The sequence below is a fragment of the Colletotrichum higginsianum genome, chromosome 2, assembly GCF_001672515.1.
Source record: "Colletotrichum higginsianum IMI 349063 chromosome 2, whole genome shotgun sequence".
NCBI lineage: Eukaryota > Fungi > Ascomycota > Sordariomycetes > Glomerellales > Glomerellaceae > Colletotrichum > Colletotrichum higginsianum.
In genome coordinates this window covers 4,323,776-4,342,314 of record NC_030955.1, presented here as the reverse complement: position 1 = coordinate 4,342,314, position 18,539 = coordinate 4,323,776, and the positions used below count along the sequence as shown (strand labels likewise).

At 54.6% G+C, this 18,539-nt stretch overlaps 9 protein-coding genes across 9 annotated transcripts; 7 read left to right on the top strand and 2 right to left on the bottom strand.

Moving 5' to 3' along the window:
- Positions 1 to 1,623: 1,623 nt before the first annotated feature.
- Positions 1,624 to 3,690, top strand: CH63R_03014 (uncharacterized protein; the record flags this gene model as incomplete). Its single annotated transcript, XM_018297989.1, has 1 exon — positions 1,624 to 3,690. The coding sequence occupies one exon, from the start codon at positions 1,624 to 1,626 to the stop codon at positions 3,688 to 3,690; it is 2,067 nt and encodes a 688-aa protein (XP_018162805.1).
- A 1,329-nt stretch (positions 3,691 to 5,019) lies between these two features.
- CH63R_03013 (uncharacterized protein) lies at positions 5,020 to 6,513 on the top strand (the record flags this gene model as incomplete). The annotated part of the gene is made up of 1 exon (XM_018297988.1): positions 5,020 to 6,513. One exon carries the CDS (start codon positions 5,020 to 5,022, stop codon positions 6,511 to 6,513), a length of 1,494 nt encoding a protein of 497 aa, XP_018162804.1.
- Positions 6,514 to 8,571: 2,058 nt separating this feature from the next.
- On the top strand, positions 8,572 to 9,537 carry CH63R_03012 (uncharacterized protein; the record flags this gene model as incomplete). The annotated part of the gene is made up of 1 exon (XM_018297987.1): positions 8,572 to 9,537. One exon carries the CDS (start codon positions 8,572 to 8,574, stop codon positions 9,535 to 9,537), a length of 966 nt encoding a protein of 321 aa, XP_018162803.1.
- A 1,201-nt stretch (positions 9,538 to 10,738) lies between these two features.
- Positions 10,739 to 11,793, bottom strand: CH63R_03011 (uncharacterized protein; the record flags this gene model as incomplete). The annotated part of the gene is made up of 3 exons (XM_018297986.1): positions 10,739 to 10,845; positions 10,905 to 11,253; positions 11,317 to 11,793. The coding sequence occupies 3 exons, from the start codon at positions 11,791 to 11,793 to the stop codon at positions 10,739 to 10,741; spliced, it is 933 nt and encodes a 310-aa protein (XP_018162802.1).
- A 1,268-nt stretch (positions 11,794 to 13,061) lies between these two features.
- CH63R_03010 (uncharacterized protein) lies at positions 13,062 to 13,321 on the top strand (the record flags this gene model as incomplete). The annotated part of the gene is made up of 2 exons (XM_018297985.1): positions 13,062 to 13,233; positions 13,296 to 13,321. 2 exons carry the CDS (start codon positions 13,062 to 13,064, stop codon positions 13,319 to 13,321), a joined length of 198 nt encoding a protein of 65 aa, XP_018162801.1.
- A 70-nt stretch (positions 13,322 to 13,391) lies between these two features.
- Positions 13,392 to 13,742, bottom strand: CH63R_03009 (uncharacterized protein; the record flags this gene model as incomplete). The annotated part of the gene is made up of 1 exon (XM_018297984.1): positions 13,392 to 13,742. The coding sequence occupies one exon, from the start codon at positions 13,740 to 13,742 to the stop codon at positions 13,392 to 13,394; it is 351 nt and encodes a 116-aa protein (XP_018162800.1).
- A 638-nt stretch (positions 13,743 to 14,380) lies between these two features.
- Positions 14,381 to 15,513, top strand: CH63R_03008 (uncharacterized protein; the record flags this gene model as incomplete). The annotated part of the gene is made up of 2 exons (XM_018297983.1): positions 14,381 to 15,273; positions 15,354 to 15,513. 2 exons carry the CDS (start codon positions 14,381 to 14,383, stop codon positions 15,511 to 15,513), a joined length of 1,053 nt encoding a protein of 350 aa, XP_018162799.1.
- Positions 15,514 to 16,098: 585 nt separating this feature from the next.
- On the top strand, positions 16,099 to 16,461 carry CH63R_03007 (uncharacterized protein; the record flags this gene model as incomplete). Its single annotated transcript, XM_018297982.1, has 1 exon — positions 16,099 to 16,461. One exon carries the CDS (start codon positions 16,099 to 16,101, stop codon positions 16,459 to 16,461), a length of 363 nt encoding a protein of 120 aa, XP_018162798.1.
- Positions 16,462 to 16,488: 27 nt separating this feature from the next.
- CH63R_03006 (uncharacterized protein) lies at positions 16,489 to 17,727 on the top strand (the record flags this gene model as incomplete). The annotated part of the gene is made up of 1 exon (XM_018297981.1): positions 16,489 to 17,727. One exon carries the CDS (start codon positions 16,489 to 16,491, stop codon positions 17,725 to 17,727), a length of 1,239 nt encoding a protein of 412 aa, XP_018162797.1.
- Between the last annotated feature and the right edge of the window lie 812 nt (positions 17,728 to 18,539).

Sequence of the window (18,539 nt, the reverse complement as noted above, 5' to 3'; positions counted from 1 at the left end):
CGTGCCGGCCTGTTCCGGTCCAGGTTTACGCCGACTCGACGCAACAAACCGTACTTGCGACCCGGCTCGGCGCCGAGTTTGGCCGTTTCTCAGTCATCAGGGCATCTGCACGTCGGTGTTTGCCGCTAGGGCTGAAGAGCAGATTGGCCCCGCCAACAGATCGCGAGTTGCGGGGCAGTCGGGGCGTCTGCACGTCCACGGCCGGAAGCAAACTGGCCCCGATGACAAGCTTGTGCCGACGTGCTGCAAGTCGCAAGCCAGCCTGGGATCGGCCCCCCTACGATATCTTGCTTCCTGGGAGGCGCCGTTTAGCGACAAGAAGCCGGATTGCAATGGGCAGTTGGATATGCCTCGGTGGATATCGGATCTCGCACACTTGTTATGTTATATGCCTTGCACGACAGTGGCGTGCGTGCGTTGGAGGCAGGAAGAGGGTTGGCATGCTATTAGTGCGTCGGTATAAACTGTTAGACACTGAAACAAGCGGCATCGAACTTTCATTCATTGGGAAACGGAGTTGTATTTGCTCCTCAGACTTGCATTCGTTGTGGTCGCTGCTGCGAGTATGCACACCTTTGTGTGTTCGGACACATCTGTCATACACGGAATGGCAAAAAGAAACCCGACTTTGCCAGGTTAGAGCCAGGGCCGCTTGGCCGCAATTTGGCGGCGGCAATTCCGGGTAGTCCTCGAAACCGCTCGACCAAATTCGCAGACGTTTGCCACTCACCTTACTATGAAGGTGGTGTCAAGGGGTCCGCCATGTTGGTGTCCGCGTGGGTGCCGGATGCAGTCACTGTGACTTCACCTCTGCCCTTGACGACAGACTTGCTGGATGCGCGAGGCAGGACGGATCTGATGGTTGTTTACGACGCAATGTGTAGTAAATTCCATAGAGTCCTTCTTCAGTGGCTCGACGGTCAGTAAGTCGACCAACTTGTAAGACCCCTCGACAGCGACTTTGACACTCGCCGTGAGGCCAAAAGTCTGCGAGCTTTGGCTTCGCTCGTAGATCAATGGCACTGGAAGTGACGGTGCGTGGCGTGGAGAAAAATGACAAAAAGATGCCCGACATGGCCGGACTCGAACCTGGGACAACTTGGCTACCATGGGTGGCCAAGGGCGGCGATCAGACAACGTCTTCTACCGCTCAACCATAGTTCGTTGATTGTTGAAAGGATCCCATCCCAATTTGGCTCATAGGGTATGCTCATACCGTCACAGACAGATTCTTGCTGCCGGGCCCAGCCTCCAGCCCAACCAAACAGCTGGCATCCCAGCCTGTGTAAGTGCACTCTGCAAACGTCGTTCCCTTCCAACATTTTATTTCTGCAGCCTTCAACTGCATACCGCCTGTCTCTCCTGGGCACCCTTTTTCGAAGCTCCTGCCTTCCTCGGTATCCCAATAGGCCGGCGGGTACATGGGCTCATACGCGGTGACAGACTGCCGTGCCTGCCTCTCCCCTTTTAGCTTTCTCGTCTTTTGTTTACTCTCATCTCTAACCTCCTCCACGCACACATCTATCAACGTCAATCTCCAAAAAACCGACAATGGCAACCAAAGCAAAAAAAGCGAAGAAAACACCCACGGTCGATTGCACCGACTCACAACATGTAAGCGACATGCTCCAAGGCTGGTTCAACGCGGATCGCCTCGTTTCGTTCGCGCACGTCCAGGGACCGCTCAGATTCGAGCCCATCATGAGGGCCGACGTGGTCAAGACGCTGCGGGACGCGGCGGCAGCGTCCGGCGAGGAATCAAACATCTCCTACATGCTGGCACGGCCGAACACCACCCTCACGGTACGGGAGCGACTCGGGTTGGGCGATGCCTCGAACCCAAGCACAAGTCTCAAGATCACCGTCGAAACCATTCCGAAGGACTTGAAAAAGGCATTTCGACAATACGAAGGCAAACCGGCGATCCTGGTCTTCGACGTGCATGAGGAGTGGGACGCCGCATTCTGCGCCGCCATGATCGATCTGTCGTGCCTCTGCGAACGGTGGGCTTCGGCCCGACAGCACCGGCTGCACGTCGTCTGGCTTTCGTCGGCGCCCTGGGATCCCTTATTTAGCAGGATCATGTCGATACACGGAGATAGGGGCGGGGTGTCGACGATGAGGATGCGCCTGCCGGCAGCCCGCGAGAGCGTCGACAGGCTCCGGTGGGCAGTGTACGGCAGCCCGTTTTCAGAAGAAGGCCAGCTGACGAAGCTTGCGCGCCGCATCGTCGAGGACCATGCCGCGCTCCCTGCCGACGACGCCGACCGGCACACCACCGTCTTGGTCGTTGGCCCCCACGCTGAGAAGCTGAGATCGGCCATCAGGCTTGCTTCCAACGACACGGTGGAGACAGAGAACATCACGGTCGCAGTCATCCCCCGTCACCTAGCCCATGTCATGTCTCAGGACAAGACCTTCCCGCCGGTGCGTCACCTGGTGCTTGGAGACACTCACTTGGATGACACTTGGAGCCCTTGCTTCAGCCAGGTCGTCGTCTCCGTTATCAAAGTCCCGTCGATGGCCGCCATCAGGGACCAGGTGGCGATGGCCTACGCCGATGGCGTGGACCCCGCGCAGGTGACAGTGCACGCCCCCGTCTCGCGAGACAAGCTGCATCAGGCGGAGCATGCCCGCAAGTTCGAAGATATCCACATGGCCTCCATCATCGCCCTGGCTTTCTCCAAGCTGCCGCATACCAACCTCGACAGGCTGAAGCGCATCTTGTCCACCGACAACCACCGCTGGGAGACGGCAGTCCACCGGCTCCAGCTGGCTGGCTTCGTCCAGCCGTCCGATTTCCACCCGGGAGGCTTCGCGGTGGCGCCCGTCGAAAGAGCCGCTCGGACGGCAATGTGGTTGCCTCACGTCGATTACGACTTCTCGATCGCGCACTTCCTCGCGGCCAACACCGGACAGACGTCCACGGAGGCATTCGACGCCATCCTCGACATCGGGGCCATTCTGGTCGCCGCCAACAGACGCGGACAGGTGCTGGTCGAATATGACAGGAAACGGCACCCCGTCAAGATGAGAATGGGCATCAAGCCGGCGGCAATCGCCAAGGATATCGACAACGAATGCTACGGCATCCCGCCGGGCGTCTCCGCCACGGGTTCGCTGTGGATTACGCTGGGTCTCTACCGCCGTACGAAGCTCGAGTATGACAGAGGCACCATCGTGCCCGGCTCGCACTCTTGGACCCCCGCGACCAAATGGGTCACCATCGACCTCGCCGTGGCGAGCGATGCACTTGCAACCCGCATGGGGTTCAAGGAAATCTGCGTGGACACAGCTACCGCGTCCCTTTCTGATAGAAGAGGAACCCGCGAGATGACGCAGGGAGACGTCGACTTTGTGCGAACCACGATGCTCGAGTGCTGGATCCACCGCCTCATCTACGCCGACTACAAGGAAACCTTTTCCGATGGGTTGCCGCACATGTTCGCCCCCTGGACGTGTGGCGTCTACGTGCACACCTTGTCCCTGGCGACGGGCTTTTTTGCCGGCGAGTCGTACTCCGCCGAGCCGAGCGGCGAAGCCTTCATCATCGGGACTTCTTCAGCTGGCTTTCAGCGGGGTACTGCCCTGACCAATCCCACGTGGATCCCGGCCTGGATTGTGAAGACGTGGATGGCAGATCGCGGGCTGCAGCTGGAGCACCTCCGGCCTCCTCAGTGTTATGTGTGATGGATGGTTTAGGTGCGATGGATCACGGACTGCAGAGGGACATGATGACGTGACATGGAGTGATGGGTGAATAAGTTTGATGCTGTATATTTGATGCTGTATGTTTGATGCTGTATGTTTGACTGAGATGGATGCAGCCTTGACTGAGTATACATTCACTTTGACTGTGATGGAAGCAGCCTTGACTGAGTGGACATTCACTTTGGCTGAGATGGATGCCACATTGCAGCGAGCCAAGTGGGGGGCGCAAGCTGCAGACACGTCCCGCGCCGCTCTTGCCTGTTTCCCACCTGGCCGCGACGTACGTAATCATGAGGCGGAATGGTGCACCAGCCCCTTATAGAACAAACCACCAGACCTGTTCTCAACAATCAGCGGACCTGATCGAGCGGTGAAAGACTGCTCATAATCGCCGCCACCGATGGTGGCCAAGTTGCCCGGGGTCGAGTCCGGCTATGGCGGGCTTCGTTTCTTTATCTACGCAACCTGCTCAGGTTTTTTTGATTTAAGCAATCTGCTCCGGTTCAAGTCCCGGGGCGCTCCTCAGCGGCTGAATCTAGCATACGTTTTGCAGTTGGAGGTCCAAATAAAGTTGGTTGTGTGGCGCGTCCTGTGGCGGGCAAGTTGACCTTGCGACCCAATCATCAGGAGTGTTCGTCCGCAAAGGGGAAACCGTGTGGAGTGACGGCGGAAGCTCCATCTCGTCGATGAGATTGATTTCGCCGACTCTTAGTCCTTTTAAAAGTCAGTGTCATCACAAAAAGGCACGTCACTGCTGCCGCCGCCAGGCCGAGTTGTTGTCTTCGAGACATGCAGCGCAAGGTGGGTCTCGGCCCGTGCCGCTGTCAGATTGGCGAGTGAGACAACCAAGGTAAAAAAAAAACCGAAATCCAGTTTGCTGGATTTGAACCTGGGAAGCTTGGCAAATGATTTTAGCTGCAGCTATCACAAGCGGCCTTTCTTACCACAAGACCAAGTTCGATAATTGTTGAAGGAAGCAGATGGTAATTTGACTTATAAGGTAGGCAGGTACGATGTCAGAGACTCGAGTGGGTCACCGGCTCCATGCTGTCAGATAACCGAGTGATGTGCATGCTTGGAGCCGGCAGGCACGCTGCATGGCACCAAGTGGGTCCGCTCCTTCTACTTTTGAAGAGGCCCTGGCTGCCTGGCTAACATAACCTCTTGTGTCTCTCACTCCTGTAGCTCATACACGCACCAGCAAAACTCATCTCGACGATTGCAATTTTTCTTCGCCAACGAAGAAAAAAGTAAGTTACCCTCACTCTAACCTGCATTGATCGTGTACTTACTCTGCAGACAATCGCCATGGAAGAAAACGACACCAACGCGCCTCGGCGTACAAAGCGAGCACACTCCCCGTCGAGTGAGAAAGACGCCAAGCGGGCGCGAAATGCGTCGTCTGCTGCTCCACGGGAGATACCAACCTTTGGACGTCTGCAAGTCGTGGCTGACGACGACGAAGACTCCGTCAGCTTCGTCAAAATCACCAATCCGCGCCCGCGCAAGAAGGCCGTCGTGGACCACATCTCAGACGACATCTTTGCGTTTCACGGCCCTCGCGAGCAGTCTCAAGCGATGCTTGAGATGATTCTAGGGATGACCACAGGCTCCGATGGTTTTGTCTCCGGTATGATATGTATCGTCCCGAATCCAAGCACTGCTCCAGACTCCGTCAAGCCAGTCGCCTCCTCTGAGCCAGTCATCTCGTCTGAGCCAGTCATCTCGTCTGAGCCAGTCATCTCGTCTGAGCCAGTCATCTCGTCTGATCTAGTCATCTCGTCTGAGCCAGTTGCCTTTTCGCAATCAGTTGTCCGGTCTCAACCGGCCATGCAACCTGAGACAGCCATATCGGTCGAGCCTACCATAAAGCGAGAGCCCGTCGCAACTCTTGACCCGGCCTTTCTCGTCTCAACAGACAATGATCGGTTCAGACGATCGCTGTCCTTTCGACTCGAAAGCCCACCATCCCAAACCTCTCGTGCGGCGTCAACAATGCATCACGACGACTGGGAGCCACTTCGCAGGCCAGCGACCATGTCTCGCCCCTATCAGTTTGGGACGATGATGCCTCGTGAGTGGGAGCCAATGCCCAGACCAGAGTCCATTTCTCGGATGCCGTCGGCGATTCCACGCGAGGAACTGCGACCAAAGCTCAGGCCAGATGCCACGTCTCGAGGGATCTCAGGTCCGTCCCGACCCGCTCCACCTGAAAAGGCTTCGGTCCGGCCTGGCGCTCGGCGAGCACAGGTCCCACCGAAGAGGAAGCCGCGTCCGCACGCATCCTCCCACAACCAAGGCTCCTCCCATCTCAAGAGAGACGCAGAAAATGCCAACGTCAAATGCGGGAACTGTTCTGCCTGGGGTCATCAGCTCCTGGACTGCGTGTGGCCAGGTAAGAGAGGCGACATATTTGGCTGTGTGTTCTGCAACACAAAGTCTCACGCCGTTGACAATTGTCCGCGGGCCAATGAGTTTACCCACCGCGAATGGTGCTACGTCTTGGTGTTCCGCAGGGCCAACAAGCCATCCATCAGAACTTCGCGGTCTTGGAGACAACTCGTCTTGATGGCCCACGACGAAAGGTGGGACTACTTGATACAGGCGGGATTCCCCTGGACCTTGCGCTTCGGATTCGAAATGACAAAGCCCAAAAACAAGTTCCGTCAGCCATGGTTTCTCTATGACTACTCCAAGGACTCGGAGAATCAGAGTCTGCTCGTCCGAGATCCTGAAACCAAGGACCTGGAGACTGTCCTTGGCAACAGCGACCTTGATAAGGAGCGATGGGCAAGAAGGTAGTCGAGCAGTATACGACAGTCGCCATTTAAGACGATGTCTCTAGTAAAGGCCCTTTCCAGAACGATGTCTCTGGCGATATGAAGGTGCACCTCTTTAGAGGTTGCAAGGACTGTGGTTTTAAACAGGTGTGGTAGAAATTTGTACAAAAGTTGTTTTGACCTGGTTTTCCCGTGACATGATGGGCTGCGTTGTTTGACTGTTTCAATCTCCCCTCTGTGAGCGTCGCAATCGTGATACACCCCTCGGCGATCTCGCGGTCCTGACAAACCCGGCTCTGTCGGCTAGCCCCAGCCCATTGAAAAGCCGAGCTTTGCCAGACCGGACTACTCAAATACACTGGCGCAGTTGCGGATTTCCTTAACGTTGTCCCTGCCGACATCTCTGGCCATGCATCCAAGGTCAATGAAGCTTCCATGTCACTGAACCCCTATATCTAATCACGTAGCAAAAGTCGGCCGCTTCCTGTGAATGTAGTCGCCCATGCCTAAGCGTCATAGAAATCCTCTTCGACCATGTTGCTGACGATGCGCATTGGCCGCGCATCAATTCGTTCTTCGCCGCCGCTGAGCCCGGCGTCTACTGCCTCGACCAACTCTTGGAGGACGTCGAATGCGAGATGCCGGACAAGCTGTCGAACACGCAAAGACAGTGCCGTCTGCACAAAGAGGATCCTAAGAAGCAATGCTACCAGGTGAGATGCAACCGCAAAGACAAGCAAAAATTCTTTGTCTTTGGCAAGAGAGAGTTCCTAAAGGAGCAGCCAGGGGGGTCCTGAACCCGAGTGTAGGACTTGAATAGCTGTCTATATAATCAATGACTGTTTTTTGGATTGCTTAAACTAGATGATCCCGTCTGTTCCCCAGTCACCTTGACAGTAAAGTTGTCATGGTCTAGTCACTGGCCCCTTTGAGCGACGTTCGGTATACTTGTCACTGTGGATGCCTGGTGAGCTCTATGTGAGAAAGGCATACAGTCTGGCTGCACGCTGGCATATCGGCTGACTGCACATTCCTTTTAGACAAAGACAACCTTCTGTAAAGTGGGTCAAGTCCTTTCCACCCAAAGTAGGTTGTTTATCTTTTCAGTATTCAGAGAAAAAAATCGAGACTCCTTTGAACCAAACACCACCACCGCCACTACCGTCGTCACCACCACCACCACCGTCGCAAAAATTCAAGCGACCAGAGAAAAAGATACCGAAGAAACCTACAACATGAGCGGCACAGACAATCGTCGCCGCCAACAATACGAAGAGGAGGGGGTCGAGGAGATCAACCCCCAGTCACGCGGCGATGCCGTCGACAAGCCGCCCGCGATGTCCACAGTCGTGTCCGCCATCAAGTCGGCCAAACACCAGCTTGCTGGAAACGAGAATGACATGAAGCTTGGCTACTCGAACATGAAATTCGGTACGATGCGGACGGATCGTATGGTGGAACAGGCCACCAGAGACTACAACACGTTCGGTCAGAAGTTCGCGCTCGTCGACAATCTTCGGTACTACCGCAACCAAGGTGGAGAAAGAAGGGACCATCTGATCGCTATGGAGGAGCTCGAAGAGTTGGAGGCCATCTCTCTATCCAGGACAGCAGCGGTACAAATCCCTTGACCCCCTATTCTTCTGGGTCCCAAACGCTAACAACACATCAGGCCAGACGCAACTCGACGCCCGACACGCTCCCTCAGGACGGTCGTCGACCCAGGGATACCCGATCCCAAAGCCCGCGATCCGACAGGTTCGCGTCGGATGATCGAGCCAGCGATGGTGGGGCGCGGGGTGGACGCCGAGGTTACCGAGATCGCCGAGACAGCCGCCAAAGCCCGCGATCCGACAGGTTCACGGCGGATGATCGAACCAGCGATGGTGGGACGCGGGGTGGACGCCGAGATTACCGAGATCGTCGAGACAACCGGGACAACAGGGACCGTCGAGACAGTCGTCCTTGGTTTGGTCGACGCAATCAGCCAAGCGCCCCCAATCCCAGCTCATCCCGATGGAATCGGCGACGCATCCAGTCAAGGGCGCCGTCCAACGCGGCTTCCAACAGCGGCGCGGTGATGGTCGGCAGCATCGACAATTACGCCGTCAAGATGACCAAGGCCGGCGCAAAGGGGCGCCATTACGACTTCACCAACCGACGGACGGTGCCTCCGTGGCACGGAATCGTGAGAATGACGCGGGCCTACCAAAAGAAACTCCAGATCAAGTTCGGTCCCGTCTTCGAGGACCGGCATGTCCGCTTCAACGCGAAGAACACCTGCGCCAAGTGCGGCCATATTGGACATTGGCTGAGCGACTGTGCCTTCCCCGACGACTCGGGCTTTCTCTACGGCTGCCCCATCCACAACTCGAGGTCGCACTCGTTCGACGATTGCCCGGATTTCCACAGGCTGTCCGAGAGCCAGGTTCTGTGGCTGCTCGTTGTGCTCCGGGGCAACAAGGCGCCCATCCGCACCACGGTCTCTTGGTCGGAGTACCTCAGAATCGCCATTGAGGAGGGCAAGTGGACCAGCTACAACGTCCCCTTGCCCCTGACGTCTGCCTTCGTCCTCGACCTGGTGCTTGGGCCAAAGGCCCGCCACAGCTGGCTCGACTTCGACTACGCCACTCACGGCAACGACTGGCTGCCCAGCGACCCCGCCACCCGAGGCCCTCACGCGGAAGTTGTCCGGAACACCGCGCTCGACAAAGAGGTCCATGTGCCGCTGACGCGGGGCAGCCTCAAAAAGGGTCGCGTTGGCGCCGCGGTTGGGAGCGATGCTCCGTCCTATGCAGATGATGGCTACGCGCCTCAAGAGGACAACAACCAAGAGGAAGACTCCCGGGAGACTCCCGAGGCCGAGGCTGGAGGCGACGTTGAGATGATGAACGATCCCCGCGTTGAGGGTGGCAACCCCTTCGTCCCCGAGGTTGATAAACCCGACGCCTTTGTCCACAACATGGTGACTATGGGTCATGCGGACGATGCCAGCAATGACTCGCGCGTCCAAGACATGTCGGAGGCGGATATCTGCATTTTTTAATACCATGTCGAGGGACAGAGAGGACGACATGGATCGGGAGCACAGTGGGGCTGAGTAGCCAGTTCTCAAGGGTAGAGTGCGGCTGCCTATACATGATGTGTCTGGATGACCAGCTGGGAGGAGGACTGTAGCAATAAGTGTAACGATAGGGGTGTAATGATATTTGTTTGGCTGACGGGGGAGCTATGAGTGACGCTGACTGACACGTGCTACGAGGGACGCCGACTGACATGTGCTATGATTTCCTGTAGTTCTGCTTTGACGGTAACTGGGGGTGGCGAGGTGACTTGAAGGAATACTGGTGTCTAGGTAGGTTGAAAGACGGGTCGGTTGCTCGGTCGGAGGCCGGGCGGGCTGTTCGAAATGGTGAGATACCGTGCCTGCTGCCGTCTACGCGTCTCTCTGAGATGAGGTCCGTTGGAAGAACCATCCCTGCTACGGATGTGTTGGATGTAGTGTCTACGGAGAAGGGAACGAAGGGAAGCGTCTGATGTTATCAGGCTCAAGTAGAGTCACAGGCACCCGAATCTTGGTCCTGTGCCCAACCCAGCCCTTCCTGGCTCGGGCAGAGACCTTGATGGCCGGGTCCTTGTTGTGTTGTTCTTGGACGGCGCGCATGGGTGGATGAGTGATTGGATCTGTGCGAAACGACGTGCAAGGAGACGAGATTACGTAGATGGGGGTCAGCCGAACAAAGTCTGGAGAGGGCAGAGGCAGATTTGGGCGAAGACGCCATCCTCGACGGGCAAAACTGAAACAGGCGAGAAAGGACTTTCATTGCAGCTGGTCGTTGCATCCAGCGGAGGCGACCGGCACTGGGTGGGGACACGAGAGTTGAGGCGTAGACCTTTAGGACGAGTTTGAACGCCGAGCCAGTAGTCTGGTTGATGATGGCCATCGTGTCACGAATCACATCATGGAAGCAAACAAGCACATACAAAATGACAACACTCTATTCCTCAATTATACACACTACAATGCCAACCCCTGCAATCCATTAAGGCATCGCCTTAGCTGTAGATGTGCATCCCTCTAGGCATGGCCTTAGATGAGCATCCCTCTAGGCATCGCCTTAGATGTGCGTCCTATCCCGTGACTGCCGCTAGAGACATCGCCTCGAAAAGCAGCTGTCGTGCCATTGCCCGATCAACACGTGCCTCTAGGCCTTCATTTCCTATCCCGAGAGAGCTGAATGTGCTGTTCACCCTGGGACCCGGCATGGCTCGGTTGACGATGATGCTCGCCAGAGCGCTGGGAATGGTGCGGGAGGGGTTCCACTCCCGTATCGGATTTCGGGTTCTGCCTGGGCTGATGCGTTGTTAGCGTCTGTTCCACATCGGTTGGCAAAGAAGAGCATGGGTTTGTACTTACTGTCGTAGCGACCGAAGGGGTTGTGTCCACTTGGGGCCGACGGCCGATCATCACTACATTTTCCCTGTTCCGCGGTCTTTTTGCCGGCGGCTGCCTCGGGAACTCGATGGCATGGAGCCTGAGTTCCTCCATGTCGTCCTTCCTACTGTCGTTCTTGTGGTAAAAGTGAGGGACGTCGACTTGGTCGAAATTATTCCAGACCAAGGCCAGGTCGGACGCCATGGCGCCGAGCTCCTTGGTCCGGTCGCTGTCGACACGGTCGAGCAGCCGGTAGTCGATTTCCTCGACGTCTTCTTCATCGTCTCCTTGGCGGCAACGGTTAATAGATCCATAAAAGTTTATGGGCTGCTACGTTATCAGCGTGTGTTGCACATCAGAGGCAATAGGAGAGCATGGGTTGGCACTTACCGTTCTAGCGTCCGGCGGGGCTTCATCCACTTGGGGACGACGGCCGATCACCACATTTTCCCTGCTGCGCGGTCCTTTCGCTGGTGGCTGTATAGGGTTCTCGATGGAATGGAGCCTGGGCTCCTCCAAGTCGTTCTCCGTTCTGTCCTTTTTGTTGTAGAAGACGTAAAGGGTGTCGACTCGGTCGAAATCATTGCCGTACTGGTCCTGCATCTTGATGGCATGGTCTACCATTTCACTCGTAGACATATGGCTGAACGAAATATTGTTGTAACAGACGTTCATGCTAGAGACATCTCCAAACCTCTGGCGTCTAATCAAGGCCAGGTCGGACGCGACGGCGCCGAGCGTCTTGGGCACATAGCTGTCGACATGGTCGAGCAGCTGGTTGTCGTTTTCCTTCGCATCTCCTTCATCTTCTCGTCTGCGGCGACGGTTTCCCGTCGTGCCGTCACTGTTGTGTCGACTTTCGCTCATTTTGTCGAAATGGCGATGGTGGTGGTGGTGGTGGTTGTGCTGTTGGTGTTGTTGTGACGATAATTTTTCTCAAGTGTAATTTCTTTTTTTACGTGTGGCCACGAAATATGTGAACCGCCCTAAAGGCCTTTCCCTCAAAACTTAAACAGAAGGTGCGGCCTACATAGAACTGCCTAGCTACTTTTTTCCTGGCAGAAATTATCTTGCACGTAGGGCTTTCTAACGTGTGCAAGCGAGAGCCAGCACCAGCACCAGCACCAGCACAAAGTTCAAGAAGGAGACAGCGGCGGCCGGAATTAATGGATTGACGCGGTGCAACCTACCTTGACTGACTTTAGCATGTGTGCGTGCGTGTACGCAGGGTGCCGGCTTGTGATTACGCTGGAACGCCTACATCCGTTCGTGGAAATGCACCCAACGCCGTCGCACAAAATCAGAGTGCTTCGCGTTTCCTCCTCATCCCAATGAAGCGCTCAAATTGCGCGTCAAGGGACGCATCACAGGGCCCTTCATCTCACAGTTCATGTCAGTAAGATTGCGGGTTGGCGGCCATAAGTGGGAAGCTACAGAGATCGCGCGTCTGTGCAGGTAACTCGGTGTGTTGCACCGTGAAAGTCCGATTCTGTCCACCCCTTACCTTGTAACCCAAGTAGTTGCGTCTCATCTTCAACAATCAGCGAACTCTGTTCGAGCGGTGAAAGACTGCTCATAATCGCTGCCACCCATGGTAGCCAAGTTGCCCATGTTCGAGTCCGGCCATGTCGGGCATCGTTTTCTTTCTGCGCTTTTTGCTGCAATGACAAAGTAACAAGAGATGCGTCAGCCGGTGCGCGCGTTCTGTTCTGTGCTACAGGGACCTAACACTATTGAACACTCCCTTCTTATGTGGGCGAGGGCATGAGTCTACAAGAGCCTCACGTCTTCATGACGTGGAGGCAAATGCGGCCTGACGCCTCGATTTTACTCGCACATGGGTGCGGGTCCGTACGCTGATGATGTCGACCGTCACTACCCAGCAAGACGACTGTCCTTCTTACGAGACGACCAGATTGCAACGGTGCATGACTGTTTCCAGTCAACCTCACACCATGCATATTATCTTTTACGGTCAGAGTTCACATGTCGTCAAACCAGGTGGGCCCGGCCACGTCGCCAAGGATCTCTGGGTCGGCCCGAGCCGAATGATGTGTCAGCAAGCCCGGCGACATGACCTGAGTCTCAACGTCAGCCCGCGATCGACATCAAGCAAGGCCCTGTAGTCCAACGTGATGGTAGACGAAATAAGTGTGGCCGGCACAACAGGCCGCCGGGTCACTGATTTACGGAAGGCACGATGCATCATCACGTCCTTGGATCGCTGCACGCAAAGTCGGCACCCCAAATCATTATGGACCGCGTTGACGGGACGCGTCGTCAGGAACTCACACAAATTGATGCATCGTAAGTAGTAAAACTCTACAAGGTCGCTGTGGTAGGGTCACTGTGACTGACGGCAGACACAGGGTCAGATCCGTATTGGCAGATGTGAATATGAAACGTAGGCCTGATTGATACACCATGGAGACAACGGGTACGGACTAGGTAGCAGTTGTGCCTCATTATAGTTGGCGGAAAGACGACACTGAAAGAGATGTATTACAGGCACGCGGCTGAAGGTGAAGTACGGAGGATTCCAGCGCGTCGCTGAATACAACAAAGTCATCGTGCTTTTTCCCGGAATCTTCGCGTTCCATTCGAATCGCGTTGTCGTATGCCTTAAGACGCGCGTCTGTCACAACGCCATGAATTTCGGACATCATAGGCGGCTCAGGCAGGTTGATCAGCGTTTGAAGAACAGCTTCTTCAACGGTGTCTGGCTCCTTTTCGTGGGCACGGCCCTTGTGGAAGACGTCTTTGATGGATCCTGTATGATGGGTGGCGACCCAGTTTGCAAGCATGCCTTGTAGCATACCGTGGGAAGTGGCCAGCTTTCCGGGCTCACCCTAAAATGATTCGCGATCGGAGGGAAATCCCAGAGGGGATAGAGGAAGGGATCCTGGCGAGTCTCCCGGGAGGGTTGGGAAGGATGGCTCTGTCATGATGACCATCTATCGTTGTAAACGAGAGAATAAACCCAAAAATCCATGGGTTTATCATAGTGTAATACAAGGAAGGACGTCAGAAAAACAAGATCATGTTCTGGTATAGAACTGGAGCTGGCTGTCAGGCGCTCAGACCCTCAATACGGCTCCACCGAGACTGCTCCACCGCCACGATTCCATCAACACGGACCCACAAGATCGGTTGTCGTCTGACCGAAGCGGCGTAAGATTGCAGCCAATGACCTGTCACCGCAAGTGCAAGGGAAATCACGAAGTTTCTCGCAATCCGTTTTTCTTGCAGATGATTCTTTTCATACTGTCCTGAGAGTTTTATTTTGCCTACGTTATTCCCTTTTTTCCGGACTGGATTCGAAGCCTTGGGCTGAGAGAGCCCTACAGCAAGGTATCTACGTCCCGGCTGCCCGCCAGCGGCCACCCCCATGGACCTCGCTGACCGCCGTCAGACCTGTCAATAACTCACCACCATCAACACGCCAATATCAATCATGGACGAACACGAAGTCACGGACGAATTCGCTGAGTGGACGGAACAAGACGGCTGTTTTCAGGACCATTCACTTAGCATCTCGCTGTCCGCTACCAATTCCAGCAATGCCACGGGCATCGAATGCATGATGACCCTGATAAGAAGCATCAACCGGATGCTACCTCATGAAGAGAGAGACCCACGCATACCCGAGCGTAATTTGGAGGAGTCTCGAAACCCTCTCCTGCTTCGAGCCTGGACCTTGAAAGAATGGACATTGGCAGACAAAACCGAGCTGGTCAGCTGGATGGGCTTTTCTGAAGTCGAGAGTGCAGCCTTTGAAGAAATTTTGACTCTTCCCTTGATGAACAAAACCCTTTGGGCGAGGAAGCAGCACCATCTTTCCGATCGATACATCGTAAAATCCGACTCCTCCGAATGGGAGCTGGCACAGGACGATTGTGATTATGAGCGTGCCCGTCGAAGCCTCATTCGAATTGAGCACAAGTCTGGCTCTGACCCGGTTGACCTCACAGCTGAGATACAGCGCAAGTTCGACTACATCGATATCTTTGCCGACGGTTCTGGCCAATCCTTCCTCGCACGACCGCCCGTATTCGCCCGTATCCTGTACACGCCCTCGGAAGACGATGTTGATGACAATCTCGAAGCGCTTCAGGTCATCAGCATCAAAGACCAGGGCCAAGAAGACGAGACCCTTGACGCTGACCTCGATCGCCTGCTGTGGCGCTATGTTCTCGTTGCGGCCGTCCGCCTGCGGGACCGCCCGAATGGCCACGACAAGATCCGTCTCTTCACTCCTGACGGCGCCGATATCGCACGGTCCGTCAATGGTCTATATAATGACCCCTACTGGCACGTTGGCGCACGAGGCCACTCATACTTTCTGCTGTACGCCCACAGCAACTACCCGGCGACGAAACTCAGCCATGACGATCGGATGGTTGTTTGCGAAAGATTGATATCTGCAGTGGTCTAGAGAAGTCCTTCGCAGTTATCATGAAGAGTCTTCCAAACGCACTCTCCAAACTCGACTCCGACTCTGGGCAGATATTACAGAGCTTGTTGGCGCCGCCCAGGCTTTGGGAGGTCAAGCCCCTACGGGTTGTCGTCTGGCTAAGGGCGAGTTAGAGGATCAGTGGTTGGAATTAGCGGCTGGAAACAGTGGATCTCGGGCAGCCAAACAGTGTCGGTAAGACCGTAGTATCACGAACAGGGTATTGAGATGCGAAATTTAACAAGATGCATTTTGTGTCTACACTGCCCTAGGAACAGTGACGTGCAGAGTGTTCAATGTGAAGTTTTAAACTTATTAAGGGAACGCGGTGGCTATTCAAGTCCAGTAATCAGTCAAACCAACTGTTACACCGAAATGGGCGCCAGGCGGGCGGTGAAGAGTCATCATACCCTACTTACTACTCCTTCACCTTCACCTTAGCCACGCTTAGCCTTCACACCCTTACTGTCACGCACCAACTTCAAAACCCTTCTGTCACACATAACTTCTGCACACTTTTACGCGAAACCAAACAACAAATGCAGCCTTTTGCAACTCTAATTGTTTAATACGTTGCAATGGGAAAAAACAAAAAGCAACGCGCGGCAGCGCGCAGGAAATCAGACCAAACAGTCGCACGTAGACGCGAGGATTCCGGAGTCAACGAGGGCAATGCGCTGCCTGTTTCATCCTCTTCAGAATACGAGGAGAGCTCAGAGATGAGCGAATCGTCTCGTGAGGCTCACAATACCGAGGCAAGCGGCAGCAACAATGACGACAGTGACGGCTTGTCCTCCAAGAAAAGAAAGGCCACAAAGAAGCTAGGAAGACCACCGAAGCGTGCAAAGAAAGACGATTCGACATCGACCAACACCAAGACCCGGAAGCGCACAGCCAAAGGTATATGGGAACAGATGGATAACCTCTGGACCGAGAACGACATACCGAGCGCCGTCAGAGATTTCCTGAACAAGATGTATCCGCTGAAAACACTTCGACAACTCGACGAGATTATCCCCAAGAACGTGACCTACGACGAGGACTGGAGCGCCCAGGACGAGCAGAACCTTCAGGCTGCGTAGGAAGATGACCGGGAGCGATCGTCTCTGATGGCAGAGGGCAAGAATCACCACCTTCTGAAGCTCTGGAAGGTCTGCGTGCGCATCTACAACTGCACGCCGCAGCAGCTCATTTCAAGGGCCAATCACCTCGTTTTCGACACCGTCAACAACCATACATTTGGGTACCTTAACTCGAACGGCGTCTTGAAGAGAAGACGCACGTCAGCGTGGTCGGTGGGCTTCTGCGACTCGCTCACTCAGCTGATTTTCCACCCTCTATTCCAGCGCAACGCCAAGCTCATCGTGGTTGCACTGCAGTACGCAGTCATGCTCAGGGTGAGAGAGCTCCAGGACTGGCCACTGACAAACCCGACTGGGGAAGACTTTTTCGACGCGCTCATGGATGTCATTCACGACAATCGCGGTCTCAACAAGGACCCTTCCATCCTGAGACGGAAGGCCGTGGCCCTTCTCATGGCCGATGGACAATCGCCACCTCTCTTTGAGAAGTTCATGCGCCGCCTCGAGAAGAGCGTCGACAGCTCTGAATCCCTTATCGAGTGCCTTGGGAGCGTGCAGAGCCGGCCGTACGCAGTCAACGCCAAGGACCTGTCCAACATCAGGAACGCGCTGGACGGTATGACGCACGCGGGGATGCCGCTGTGGGCGCTGACCGTCAAGCTCTACGACGCCTACGCGACAAAGGGTAGAAGCAGCGAGGACGAGGTGCCCAAGGGCAAACAACTCAGCGAATACCTCGAGCGCGATGTCCTCGCTACACGTCGGTGGAAGGCAAGAGAACAGAACCGACAGCAACGGCTCGCTGAAATGCCCCACGCCGCCTCTCCCAGTCTTCCGAAGCGCTTTCTGTCGTATTCCAGCGCCAAGAAGCTCCGCAATAATCAACAACAGACAAACGAGAATCTGAGGGATGAGGCCCGCAGACTCAGGGCCGAGCTTGATGAGCTGCGTGAGGAGAATGAACGCCATCATCGCGAGCTACAGGAGCTTCGTGAGAGGGAGGCTGCTTGGGAGATGGAGGAGCTTCGCGAGAGGGAGTGTTCTCGTGAGAGGGAGTGTTCTCGTGAGATGGAACTGCTAAATTGGAATGGCTCGACCAACATGCGAAGTCCCAGCTTGTCTGCGCTCCCGGACTGCTCTTCTCCGGTGGAGAACAATACCGCCGAGCCCACGCGTCTTGAAATTCTCCAGGAATCCAGGAAGCTTATACGCAAAGCGGCAGCCAAGCACGAGTATCCCGCCTACCAGCCTCATGCACCCGCTTGAAACCTTCAGAGCCCATCGCGAAGCACACCTTTTGACACCTGTGCATCTCACCTAGATAGATAGTAATTGAGACGATTTTTCGAGTCCTTTAGTCTTTCATGCAATAATGTGTCTAGTGACATGCCCCGAAATTCCTTTTTTCTTTGGGGGGGTGGGGGGGGGGGGGGGGGGAGCACGTAGTGAACTAAGAGCCGCAGCCAACTGTTGGCCTCTTTTGCCAATGTGCTCTTCGGTTTGTAGATCTCTGCTTGAATCTTGACTGTTGAGAAGATAGAAGCAAAATCAGGATCCTTTGTCTGGGCTGTCTAGCTAATTGCTTGTTTTCAGTGTGGGCATATGTTGACAGGGCTGGAAAAAGGGGTTGCGTGCCCAAAAACTGGTCTAAGACTATGCTACTCACATGGAGTCGTTACCAATGTGACACAGTCTACATCTTGACACGTAAGCATGCTATGAAGTTCAGGTAAGTCAAACTACCCCCATTTCGGCACCCCCCCCATCTCGGCACCCCCAGCCCCACCAAGCTACACTAAAACCTACTACTTTCTATACATACTATATAACCCTACTTTTAAGACTAAGAATTATACTAAAATTATTTATAGTAATTAAGTACTATATATACTAAAATTTACTATTTTTATATATGTTTAGCTAATACTTACTATATACTAGTAGTTAGAAAGTAAAAGTAGTATTTTACTAGTAATATACTATATTTCTTTTTATAAGCTTTATAACTTAAATTTAAAGCTAAATAGTATATAATAACTACTATAAGTATTTATAGAGTACTACTATAGTTATATAAG